The following is a 13083-nucleotide window of genomic DNA, read 5'->3' on the forward strand; positions in this document are numbered from 1 at the left end:
AATTCCAAGGGAGATCATACTCCATAATTAGGTACCTCATTTGTTATAATGTAATATGGTCTCCCACCTATATTTTTGAGGACCAATATTCAAATATTTTTCTAGCATGAATGAGAGACAATGTACGAATCTGAAGGTGATGCTTTGATGCTTTAGTCAATACAATTCAGATTCTTCTTTTATAGTTCTGTGTCAATTTTATAATGGTATAAAATGTACATTATATGGAAAAACATGCAATGACAAAAGCGACCGAGATAGAAGAATTAACTTATAAAGCCATCCTAAGAATGCATTCCAATCCACTAAATATATGCAACACGTTACATTCAAAACAACCATTAGATAGTAACCTTCAACTAAGTCTTTCAATGTTTTTATAGTTCCAACTTATCAACCAAGAACAATCCTTGTGTAGTCCCATGTGGTACCTGCTTAACTACCTCCTTTCTAACATGCTTGTGATACTCTGGAGAATTATAAAGCTGATCTGACAAGGCACGAAACTGTTCAACAAGGTACAAGTTCACTAGCATTAGTGAAAAATGAAATATAGTAAATTTTATATTGAAAAAAGATCTAGAGAAATTATTCACTTATGGTCAATTACATGTCAAAACCAAGGTACATGTTTCTTTGGTTCAACAATTTTATCTAATTCCCTGTATAGTAAAACTAAAAGGAAATCACCATCAATAAACCTACAAACCTGGCAATTGCCATCCCCAGAGACCTTCAATTCACTTAGCCCATAAGTAGTTAATCTGTCATGCATGAAAAGGTAAACTCTCAATTCCATAAGTTTTCTTAGTAAATATGCAGCATCATGGTATAGGACGTGAACAAAGAAAATAAATCATTGCTTCTTATTAGCAAGCTTACCTAAAATTGAAATTGAAATTTTACTTATTTTCATGAGGTGACGAAAGACGATCAATTGGATAAAAGATGAACTTACCTTGTATGAACAATAAGAGAGTTCCTTATGCATATCCATAATCTAATATTCTAGGCCAACTATATTCATCAAACAGTAAAAGAGAAGAGAATAGAGAGAAGTTGTTTAAACCTTAAACTATATTATTACAGCAAAAGCCAAAAAGAAGTTTACTTCTAGGGTGTACTTAATCAAGCCCAGCTATGTGGGGCCTATTACTCATGTCTAGCTCCAAATCACTAGAAAAAGGAAATGAAGATAGTTAACCATCATCTATGACATGGAAGTCTCAATATCTAAGTCACATGACACGAGGACACCCCCCCCTGGGGAACATGACACGGAGGACATGTTATATATTATATAATAATGAATTACACATAAAATATGAAATATATAAAACATTTACACTATGATGATACAAATTCAATCATACAACTAATGCATATACCCAAAATAGCACTATGAAGCGAACAAAGTTCGTTCTTCAAGTTAAATACTCCAGAAGACTTGGAATATAAAGATCTCCATTGAGATACAAGAATATATATTAAAATGTATGAATAAGATGATGATACAATTAAGAGTGAGGGGTTTCCTTATATACCAAGCAGGTGTCCCTTTACGAACAGTCGTGTCTCCTTAGGCATACCTTTTTGTTTAACTAATTACTATTTAATTACATATTATTATGTTTATTATTTATTATCTATATTTATTACTTTTACATAATTATATTCATAACATTGCCTTCCTCTTCAAAAAGCTTTGTCCTCAAAGCTTGTTGATGAAAGGCCTTGACCTCTTTTTCCTACTCCGAACGTCTTCTCGTCTCGGGACAGTCATCTTTGTCGATACAAGTCGATATGATCCTTGGAATGATATATAAAAATGTCACACGGATGAAGGTTCTAACCATCCTAAATTAATATTTTGTGAAAATTTTTGATTACTGGAAAATTGTGATGAACTGTTATCACTGGATTGAGTTGTGCCCACTTCAGTATTCTCTGGAACATAAGTTTGTTGGTTATGTTCTGAGTGATATGGATTCGTAGATTGATTGAGATGTCTGTTCTTGTGATTCGAATGATGATAAGGAGTTCTTCTAGTTGGACTTTCCCTTAACATGTTAGTGCCAGTTCTCGGATTTCCTTTAGGTGGTGTTGTTGTTGAGTTGGCATCATCATTTAGAATGTTCATCATTTGAACTGCAACTTCTGAATATGTTTTAACTTCTTTCGGTTTCTCATCCTCTTGGGTCGTTATATTAAATGGATGGTATTTATTCCTTTACTTTCAACTTGGACTAACGACTTCGACACTTCTTTCATGATAAGTTCTTCTAACTTGTTTTCCAATGATTTCCTATCATCCTTAAGTTTCTTAATTTGAGTGAGTAGACTTCGATTATGGTTTTTGAGACGTAAAAGTTCCTCATTTTCTGAGTCAACTTTATTTTGGTATTCAAGCTTCTCAACTTTTAAACACTTGATTTGTTCTAATAACCTTTGGTTAAGGTTCTTTAAGCATAAACTTTCCTCTTCTTTTCCTGATAGACTTTCGTTGAGTTTCTTTTCAGAAATTTCCTTTTCTTGTTCTAACTGGTGTTTCTTAGCTTTACATTTTCTTACTTGTGTAAGTAGCTTCTAATTATGCTCCTTCAAACATGAATTTTCCTTATTTTTGTTGGATATGACTTCTTCAAGCTCTTTTTGCTTCTTTGATACTATTTCTGGATTCTCTTGAAACATTAGTTTCGAAATATCCTTAAGATATTTTGTTGAAGGCATTATCAATTTTGATTTCGTTGTCATGTCTTGGAACGTGACCATATTCTTCTTGTAAGGGAATATCAAGAATTTGTTTTATGTGTTTAGAATGAACATACCTAATTCCTTGAACCAAGGTCGACCGAGAATTATGTCAACCTTTTTGTCAAGCATAGTTACGACACGAAATTGAGATATGTACTCATAATGATCAATTGTCACTTGTAAATCATTAATCTCATATTCTTTTCCTCCAAAAAGACCTCCTCATTCGCCTATATTTATGTAATTATTCTCGACGTTTGTATTAATAGTGATAATAATTTATTTCCCTTGGATACACCCCTTTAATGTAAATAATCTAAAATCTACAATTGGAATACCTTTATAGGAAAATCTTCCTTCCTTTGTTTCTAAATTAGGCTCCATCTTTTCTTCTTCGGATGAACCTAAGGTCTTTAAAAGTAACCCCTTTAACTTTTATTTTCCTCAATTATATATTTTTTCCCACTTCAAAAAAAGTTAATACAGCTCCGCTATTTAAAAAAACAGCACCTTATATTTATTATAATGTTCTTAAAAAGTAGTCTTCCTTTGTTATAACTTGTTATCCTTATGTCAACCCCAAGGGTTAGCTCAGTTGGTCAAAATCAGTGCCTCACCATCAAGAGGTCACAGGGTCCATTCTCCCCAAAGCCCTTGGGGTTAGGCCTTGCTAGTGAGTCGCGAGGCTAGATTCCCTTCGGGGTTGATCAGCCCAGATTTTTCCATGGACGTAGTGCCACCCGTTGACCAGGGTGTCCGTGAACCACATCATTAAAAAAAATAACTTTTTATCCTTATGTCTCTTTATAGTTCTAGATTTAACCCTTTATAAACTTTAATATATGGATCTTTCAAGTAACCTTTTATAATAATACCCACTTTGTACTTATATATATTTTCAATAATTTTATGACTTGAACTTTTCTTTAAAATACCCCTTTATAATATAATACTTCTCTTTATATAAATTTTTTTTCTTTTTGAAAAGTTACAACTCTAGTGAAATGTGGCTATTCACCTCTTTGGGGTATAATATAAAATATATGTCCACTTATGTGCTTTTGACTCGGTTAATTTTCTCCACGTAAAAACTTACCATTCACATAAAGAGATTTTGTATTTCTTTTGTTTTTCTTTTACCTTGAAAATACCATGGGCAATTACCATGGGTTGCTAAAACCACAAGCTTGTAAACCACTTAATGAAGATTCAAGATAATATTATCTACTCTTCCTTCTCTTATGTATAGTATTAAAGATATTTGGAAAGATTCCCTTTTAATGAAGATTCAATAATGTTCTCCTTCAAAATTTACACCGAACTATATATATCTTAGATATCATTTTGGGATTCAACTGCGTTAAGTAAGTCATTCATCTATGACCATTTTCATGAGAGGTAGTCATAACTGATTAATTTCCCATGATTTTTGAATAGTCCACTTAGCACTCATTACATCAGGTGATGCTCACAGGGGTGAAGAAGTGGGATTGAAACTAGTGAAATGAATCACATAGCGTCAATCATCACTTCTGGGGCTTGCACCCAGTAACCAGGACTTCCTAGGAGGTCACCTATCCCAAATCGCCTCTAGCTCAAGCGCGCTTAACTGTGGAGTTTTCCCCACAATCAAGCCTACTTAGCTTGCTACCCCATTTGCAAAACCTTAGCAAGTATTGTGCCTTGTGAACCATTCAAGTAGAGTTCCCTTCATTGTTTTGAATTAAAATGGTCATAGATGAATGACTTACTTAACGCAATTGAATCCCAAAATGATATCTAATATAATGCACTGTGAAAACCCCCAATACTATATATATCTTTTCTTAATAGAAGATTTTTATATGATTTTTTTCTCTATTTTTTTTTTAATCTTTATATGTACTTTTTTTCTTTTCTCTTTTTTTTCTTTGGCTATCTTCTTTTTTTCTTTATATTATTTTTTTAATGGCCAAAGGCCTCTGACGAATCGGCGACGAAGAAACTTCCAAAAGTGTAACGAAACGTTTCAATCTCGACGGCAACAATGTTGACAAAACCTGGATGGGCAAGGGCTTGGATCGGAAAGCATGGCTATGTGCAACGGTGGAGCGGCCAGAGGATTGAACTACTCTGATACCAAATGAAGCGAACAAAGTTCGTTCTTCAAGTTAAATACTCCAGAAGACTTGGAATATAAAGACCTCCACTGAGATACAAGAATATATATTAAAATGTATGAATAAGATGATGATACAATTGAGAGTGAGGGAATTTCTTATATACCAAGCAGGTGTCCCTTTATGAATGGTCATGTCTCCTTAGACATGCTTCATTGTTTAACTAATTACTATTTAATTACATATTATTATGTTTATTATTTATTATCTATATTTATTACTTTTACATAATTATATTCATAACCCACTAAGTGAAATCCATCTCTGAACCAAAAATAAATCGACAAAGAGGTCCTACATGGCTTGTAGAGTCCAAAAAAAAATCATGCTATAGCAAATAACTAGTAATACATATCATCAAAATCATTGCCTATATTGTGATCCCCATCATCAATATCACCCTTTAAGTATTAAAATAAGATTGAGTGATGGGAACATTTTTACTAGGGTCATGACAGAGGAGTTCAACAATCAATGCCACCAACATCGAGGTACATAAAGGGATTGGTCCTATTAATTAAAAGCTAGTTCCATACCATCAGACATGACAGACTCCAATGGAAACGTTGCAATCCCCCCAATCTTGAAATCCTGAAAATTGTTAATTTTGTTGGATTCTGAGTGGGATCTAAAATTTAACTTTCTCTATATGAAATCCAATAAGGACAAAAACCCTCTCAAACATCCTGAGTCAATCAATCATAATGTTAGAAATTTAACATTATGATTAAATCCATAGCATTAGTAGGCCCTAGACAAATCCACTTGCCAACACTTGGAATCCCTTCTAACATTGCTTAATCGCCCTTAGTTGCACTCCAAAACCTTTGAGAGTTCCAAACCTGTGACTGAATTGCGTGAGAATGAGGCAATAAATCGATTTTATGATGCTTTCTCACTAGACACATGTCCAAATTTCATGTCTAAAACCATTCAAACTCGTGTCCTCAGAACAAAACACGACTCAAACTCATGTTGGACACATGTTAGGTCCGACACGTGAAATATGTGACATGAAGGGGGAGGGCATGTCATGTTACTTCGCTGAATATCTAATGAATATTGGTATTATAGAATCATTTGTTACCGAGAAGAAGTTCAAGGTGTACTTACCACTATTATTGTGGGTAAAATGTACTCCACAAGGATAATGCAAGTTTAATGAGGTTGTGAGTTTCATGAAGTTTGTGGGTTTGCAAAGTTCTAGTGTAGAGGAAGTTAAGGAAATTATGGGGCTAGGTTTCAAACACATAAAACGATAGTTTTCTGATTACTCCAAAAGTGTTTACACTATGTGTTAAATCTCCTAATACCAACCCAGATTTATTTACTTGCAACAATTTTTATTCCTAGCAATTTATTTTATTAACCAAATAAACGCTGAATTGTTGAAAAATAAAATCATTGTTATTTTAACATCCAAAAATTTATATGCAACGAAAAGAAAATCAGAGAGAGATCAATCACACATTACAACAAATAAACAACCACAACAATCCTCCATCGATTATTCTGGAAAATCATGGTTTTGACCCACAAAGAATTTACAAAGAAAAATACAGTGGTTGGAACCTACAACTCGGCCCCACTCGAATAATTTGGCCCAAGGAAAATCGGCCAACTGTCCACCTGGAGAAAACCGACCCACCTCTCACCAATAAATCGGCCCCTGTGCCTTGCCCTTGCTCAGCCTCTTCGCAATCACAAATCAGCCCTAGCAAATCAGCCTCCCCAACCACTGTGCCTCCTTCTCGCTTCAACAATTCAGCCTCTCCAATCTCCAGCAAATTGGCCTCCTAGGAACACTCCTGAAATTATCCCTGTATTCTCCTTACTTCTTCTCGGTCTAACTGAGCCTCTCACTCCAAAGAATTTGCTTTCTCCTTAAGAAAATCGCTTTCCCAAAAATGTTGTAGTTGTCTCTCTTACCTATCTGTTGTCTTCACCTCTCCCTCAGGCTTTCATTTATAATCTTCATTAAGATCAAGTCCCTAACCGTAATCTCCCTTCTAGAAGATATAGGAGATCAATGATTGAGATTATTTCTAAGTCACTTAAATAATTTTATTATTTATCTTTAAAAAATGGCTTTTCCTAAGTTAGACTTAGAAAAGAAGACATAAATACCAAAAGAGACAATAAATCAATCTCCTACATGACAAGACACCAAGCCTATGTAGAAGACCTTCCAAAGATATTACAAGCTTCAACAGTTTGGGGAAGCTTCATGAGATTTGGGTACATGGTGTATGTTCAACCCCTCGATGATCCAAGATGGATTGACACATGAAAGTTGTTCCATGATGGGTTAGCATATTGAACATAGCTTGCTCAATGATTTCTTGACCTTACTTGGGTGCTTGCTTGACATTATTTCATAGGGAATTGGAGTTCTCTTGCTTGGAGAATGCCCTATTGACAAGAAGATATGTTGTGCACCTTTTGAGGTTATCAGGCCCTAAAAAGCATGGGGTAGCTTAGATTCTTATATGGAGGCTTGTAATTGGCTCGGGGATGCCTGGATTATGACAATGTTCATGTAAGGGGAGTGGACCTAGAGAAGCATAGGGCTAAGGGGAAGTGATGAAGTCTATACAAGCTTCTGACAGAGGGATATAGGCAAATCTTATGTGGATACATCATCTTAGAGCCCTTACTACGTACATCACCTTAGAGCATGACATATATATTGTTTGAGTGTTTCACTTGTGTAAGCCTATATGTGTTTATTATAGGTTGCTTGTAAGGACATTGGCCTACATTATATTGTTGGCCTCCTTTCCCTTCCTTATATATACAGGTATCTGTCCATACAAGCAAGCAAGATCAGCCATACTACACTTTAAAAAATGCACTCCTGAAAGGGTTGCATATGGAATGTAAATAATAGAGAGTGCGAACAGGGCCCCATATGAGTGGGAAATTACTCAATCTGATACTTTAGCTGGTTCATTCGCCCATTATGAAAGGAGAGAGACCTTTACCAAATTCATTCATAGATCACTATACTTATCAATCATGTAGAGATGCAACTAGGACAAACACTTTACTTGATCTCTCGCTTGGAATCACTAGGGTTTCTTTGATCTTCTTGGAGCATCTTGAAGTCTAGAGTTAGGGTTTCGTCCCTTAGAGATTTGAAAATTAGGGTTTTGAAATGAAACCCTATGTTATATTTGTTAAAGAAGAAGAGGAGGAGACATCTTGCCTTGAAAGACTTGCTTGATTGATTCATGCCTATTGGATCTCCTTGGTTCCATTAAGGTTTTCTTGGTTTTCCCTAGCTAGGATGTTGGAAAGCTAGTGGATTGTCCTAGCCTTGGGATGGGACCATGGTATGTGTTGATGCACAAATGGAGATTTGTTTAAAAACACCTCATAAAGCTAAATGAGGTAGGTAGGATTATCACCCGGGGTTTTAAGCCTTAATTTGGAATGAAAAGAGATCTCGTGAGAAATCTCGATTCAAGGAATGATGTTTTATTTGTTTTTTTGTTATTTCAAAAATTGTACAAAGAAAAATAAATAAAAATAATAATATTGTCTAATATAATACAACATATACACATAAAATAAATATATAAGAATTTAAAGAATATATCAATTAGAAAATAAATTTAAAATTGAATAAAATATTCAATGCATATAATAAAAATATAAAATGATTAAAAGAACTAAAATCAGCATTGTGAATTAAACATGATTCTCCGTTGATAAGAAGTTATAAATCTTGAACCAACAATTTTTATAAATCCCTGCGAGGACTTGGACAGGAATTCTAAAGCAACTTTAGATGTCATAGAACCATACAAAAGTCGTCGAATGTCATAAAAAACAAATGAATATTTCATAAGTCTACTTGGACCACTTTAAGGATAATGTAGTGTGTTGTTGCACAGATTGTCACGACAACGCTCAGACCGGGGGCTGTCACCCTGATCCCTGATCTCTTTGTTTAAGCCTGTCTCCCGCGGCTAAGGGGGGTAGACCCTATGGGATTATGATGACCAACTGGGAACCAGTTCGGTTTGGGAGACACAAGGGACAACAAGCACTTAATTGATTTTATTAATTTAATGGACCAGTGCCTTATGAAATGAATGATTAAACGATTATTTATCAGATGCTACAGAAATATGAACTCATTAACAATCGTTTACTATCAAATAACTCAAACAAAAATTAACTTTTACCAAATGCGAGATGATCGATAAATGCTCAATGGCTTAATGATGTTCCAGCAATTAAACTTCAAGAAAAATTAAATGCTTTGAATGATCATAAAATTTAAATGCTAACCAGTTACCACTTTCACATAGCCAACTTATAAACATTTAAATGCATTTAGCTATAGAGAAATGGAACATAAATACCATAAGAAACTCCCAAATAAAAAAAAAAATGAATTTTTTGGTAAGCTTTTTCAAAAATATTTTTTAATTTATATATATATATATTTTTATAAAATTTTAAGTCAAAACTAAAATCCTAAAAAATAAAATCTAATCTAAACTAAAGACTAAAAAGTAAAAAGAAAAATTTTAACTTTTTATGAAATTTATTTATTTATTTTATTGATTTATTTATTTTTTATTTTTTATTTTTTTTGAATCAAACTTAAACTAAGCTAAACTACATTCAGACTATAAGCTAAAAAAAACAAAAACAAAAACAAAAACCTAAATAAAATTAAAATCAAATCTAAATTAAAAGAAATTTTTAGTGCCTTTATTATTTTTTATATTTTATGATTTTTTAAGTTTAAAATGTAATAAAATTAAAGTCTAAATGAAATCTAACACCTAACAAAATATCAAAGCTAACTTAGTAAATTAAATGAAGACTAAATAAAACAAAGGGAAAGGGAAAATCGAATCTACATCAAAACAAAAAATTTAACCTAGCCTAAGCTAAAACGACATACCAATATGGAAATACCTCCACCAAACCTATACTAATCTCATACACACATAAGATACAGCAAAGTGTCAAAATAAAAAATAAAAATAAAAACATGCTTTTCGTTTGCAGGTTTGAGGAAAATGGGCGCATGAAGGAAAGACAGAGTTGCTGAGGAGTATGGCAGCGAAGGGGAGTTTCGATTGAACGCTGGCGGAGAAGCGGAAGAGCTGTGACGGCGGGGATGAGGGTATGCTGCGTGGATAGCAGGAAGGGAACGCGAGGTGGATCGATGGACTATGGATGTGGAGCTGGAGAGGTGCGACTGCGAACAGGGATAGATGCTAAGCAGACGGCGTGTGAGAAATGAGTGAGGAGAAGGCAGCTCGACAGGCAGATAAATAGGAGGGCGTGGGTAGAAATATGACTGCGTTTGGATATGGATTCGATGGTGGACAGGGGAAGGATGAGTATGTTTGATGGTTTTGCTAACTTGCTGTGTGTGCAGGTTGCTGGCAGCTAAAAGTTGCGATCAGATGGATAACGTGCAGGTGTGCATGGATTTGAATGGCCAATGCCGCAATTTGATGGATGCAAAGCAGTGCACATCTGAAACAAATTTCCTCCGAATAATGAAACCCCAGACAGCCAATAAATGGATCGGAAAACCCTCTTAAAATTTACCAGGGCTTTTAAAATTTTGAACCAACTGCTTCAGATTGTTTGCTGAAAACCCTGCAAATTTTTCAAGATCTGTACCTGCAACCTGCAATGGCAAAAACAAAAAACAAAAAAACCCAGAAGTAAAACGTGCAAGAAATAAGACTGAAAACCCTAAAACCAGCTAAATAATTACAGCATTTACAGATTTTCGACTCTTAAGTAGCCAGATTTGTCAATAATCACAGTGATATTATCATAATTTAATTTTAATGTGAGATACTTCAGAAAAACCCTTCATGCATTCATAAAAAAATTTCAAATGATAAGCCCGGGATCAAGAACTGGCTGGGCTCTTTCAGAAAACACAATCCGGGAGTTGGTTGGTTCAGCTGAGAACTTCCCCTAATGCCCGGTAAACTCAAAACTAAGATTTCCTACACAGCTTAAAATCAACCATTAACATAGAGGGAAAAACGATAGAGAAATCCAGATCAAATGGAGATACCTGCCATTATATGTCAAAATCTAAACTATCATTCAAACCCTAGAGATCAGACAAGATACCTGTGCCTAAATCAATCTTCATCAAGCTATTATTGATGACTGAAAATAAAATTATGCAGAAAAATAAAAGATCTTACAACATTTCCAGAAGAGTAACACCAGCAAGATTTTTAACCCCAAAGTCTTTCTTTATTGCACAAAAAAATGACTACAAGAGAGCTTTCTTTAGCACCAGACTCTCAGATCCAATCTGATCTCAAATGACCCCTAGCACCCTATTTAAAGGAAAAAATCCCAACGGCTAGTTCGAGTGATCCATGTCAAAGTGATCTCGACCGTCGATGAGGATCAAGATATCTTTTAATCTCATCCGTCAAATTTTTAAATGCATTTTAATATATTAAAAATTGAAATTCTGCATTTATTTACTCAAAAAATTTGAATTATTATCATTTTATTATTATTTTATTATTTTTAAAATTTTATTTTATTTTATTTTATTTTTTAATTATTTTTAAATTTTTAAATTTTATTATTATTTTTATTTATTTATTTTTATATATTTTATATATATTTTTTAATTTATTTTTTTTTCCAATTTTTTTTGATCTTTTTTTTTTAAATGGATCATCAAACATAGCCTTTGGAAAAATCACCTAGGACCTAGGACTTAGGACCTATGAGAAGATTAAAACATTTCCTAACCCTCAAGACACTTTACATCATGACTGTTGGGACTCAGAAATGTCATATTTTCATCCACCTTTTTCTTCGCTATTCCTTACATTTCATCATCCCATTAACCTTTTATCATATCATTTTCATACATACATTTGGGTTTCACCTTCTTATTTTCCATTTTATTCATTTTTGTATTACAAGTGAATTTATGATTAACTATTAGAAAATATACATATTTTTATATATATCTCAAGAATATGTGAGTTTTGTGATGTGTAGGAAATATGTGAAGAATTAATATCTCCTCCACCATATTAAGGAGATAATTATGCAAGCCTATTCCTAAGGAGAAAATCATGGAGGATTTGGTTGGCATATCTTATCCAAGATATGTGAGAGATTTATGGAGGATTCAAAGGGATCATATTTTGTAATAATGGGAAAGTAGTTAAAAATGCTTGAGAGATTTGTGGGATCATATCTTGTAATAATGGGAAATTAGTTGAGAGTGCTTGAGAGAATATTGGATATGTAATTATGAGAAGGTTATCTTCTTCATGTATATAAGAGAGTGCTCTCTCTTCATTTTAATAGGGAAGAATGGAAAGAATGGAGATTAGCTTTAAGAGATAGTTTCGTAATCATGATTTGTAATTTGACTCTTGTAATATAATTTGAGATAGTTTTATTGTTGTGAGCTCACATATGTTGTTTGTCATTCAATTCTTCACATGTTATATTTCTTTTCCTTTATGCAATTTCCTGCTTTCATAGTTAATGTTTCAATGCTTTTCTAGATTAATTTGATTTCAGTAATTTAGATTAGATTAGATTAGTTCCACTTCAGTCCTGCATATATAGTGCATGTGTCTCGTAAGTCTACGGACCTCGGATTGACAAATTAAATAGTTGGGCAAGTACTACAACAGAATTAAACAAACACATTTTCACCCAACAATGACTTTTATAATTTTACATCCAAAGGGGGAAAACCCATTTGACATAGACCCTTATGGACCACCCAGTTCTGCGACCGAATATAATCTAGCATATCAACACACTAGGATTCCCCTAAGATTCTAATGACAAAATTCATTCCGGCTTTGGGGTTAGGCTGAAGGAAAACTCTGCCGATCATGGATCGATGAGACAAAAAACCTTCCGGAACGTAGATTATCACTAGAAAATTAGGTCCACCTAGGCAATTTACATACATGACTCATATCTACTAAGATTATTTACAATTCACACATGCAGACTGGGTTTACAACATAATATGATCAAGTCAACAATGACTGTCGAATGGCACGGACATGTCAATCAAGTGCTATCCCTTTTGCGAAGAAGAGGGGGTGTACTTGCTATGGGAAGTTGACATGTAGTGGTCAACATCTGGCTCCACTTGGGGACATATTGCTGCACT

General features: G+C 33.9%; 1 protein-coding gene across 1 annotated transcript in view; it reads right to left on the bottom strand.

The window, feature by feature from the left end:
- The window catches only part of LOC149199567 (OVARIAN TUMOR DOMAIN-containing deubiquitinating enzyme 12-like), a 223619-nt gene that overhangs the window by 134487 nt on the left and 76049 nt on the right, over positions 1-13083 (bottom strand). The window contains exons 4-5 of the mRNA XM_089402487.1: positions 710-764; positions 432-506 (exon numbers count right to left, since the gene is read on the bottom strand). Of these exons, the coding sequence (XP_089258613.1) occupies positions 432-506; positions 710-764 (130 nt within the window). The remainder of the gene's footprint in view (positions 1-431; positions 507-709; positions 765-13083) is intronic.

The sequence above is a fragment of the Pinus tabuliformis genome, chromosome 2_1 (assembly GCF_031772625.1).
Source record: "Pinus tabuliformis cultivar Carrire ecotype Pingquan chromosome 2_1, CPIR1, whole genome shotgun sequence".
Lineage (NCBI taxonomy): Eukaryota > Viridiplantae > Streptophyta > Pinopsida > Pinales > Pinaceae > Pinus > Pinus tabuliformis.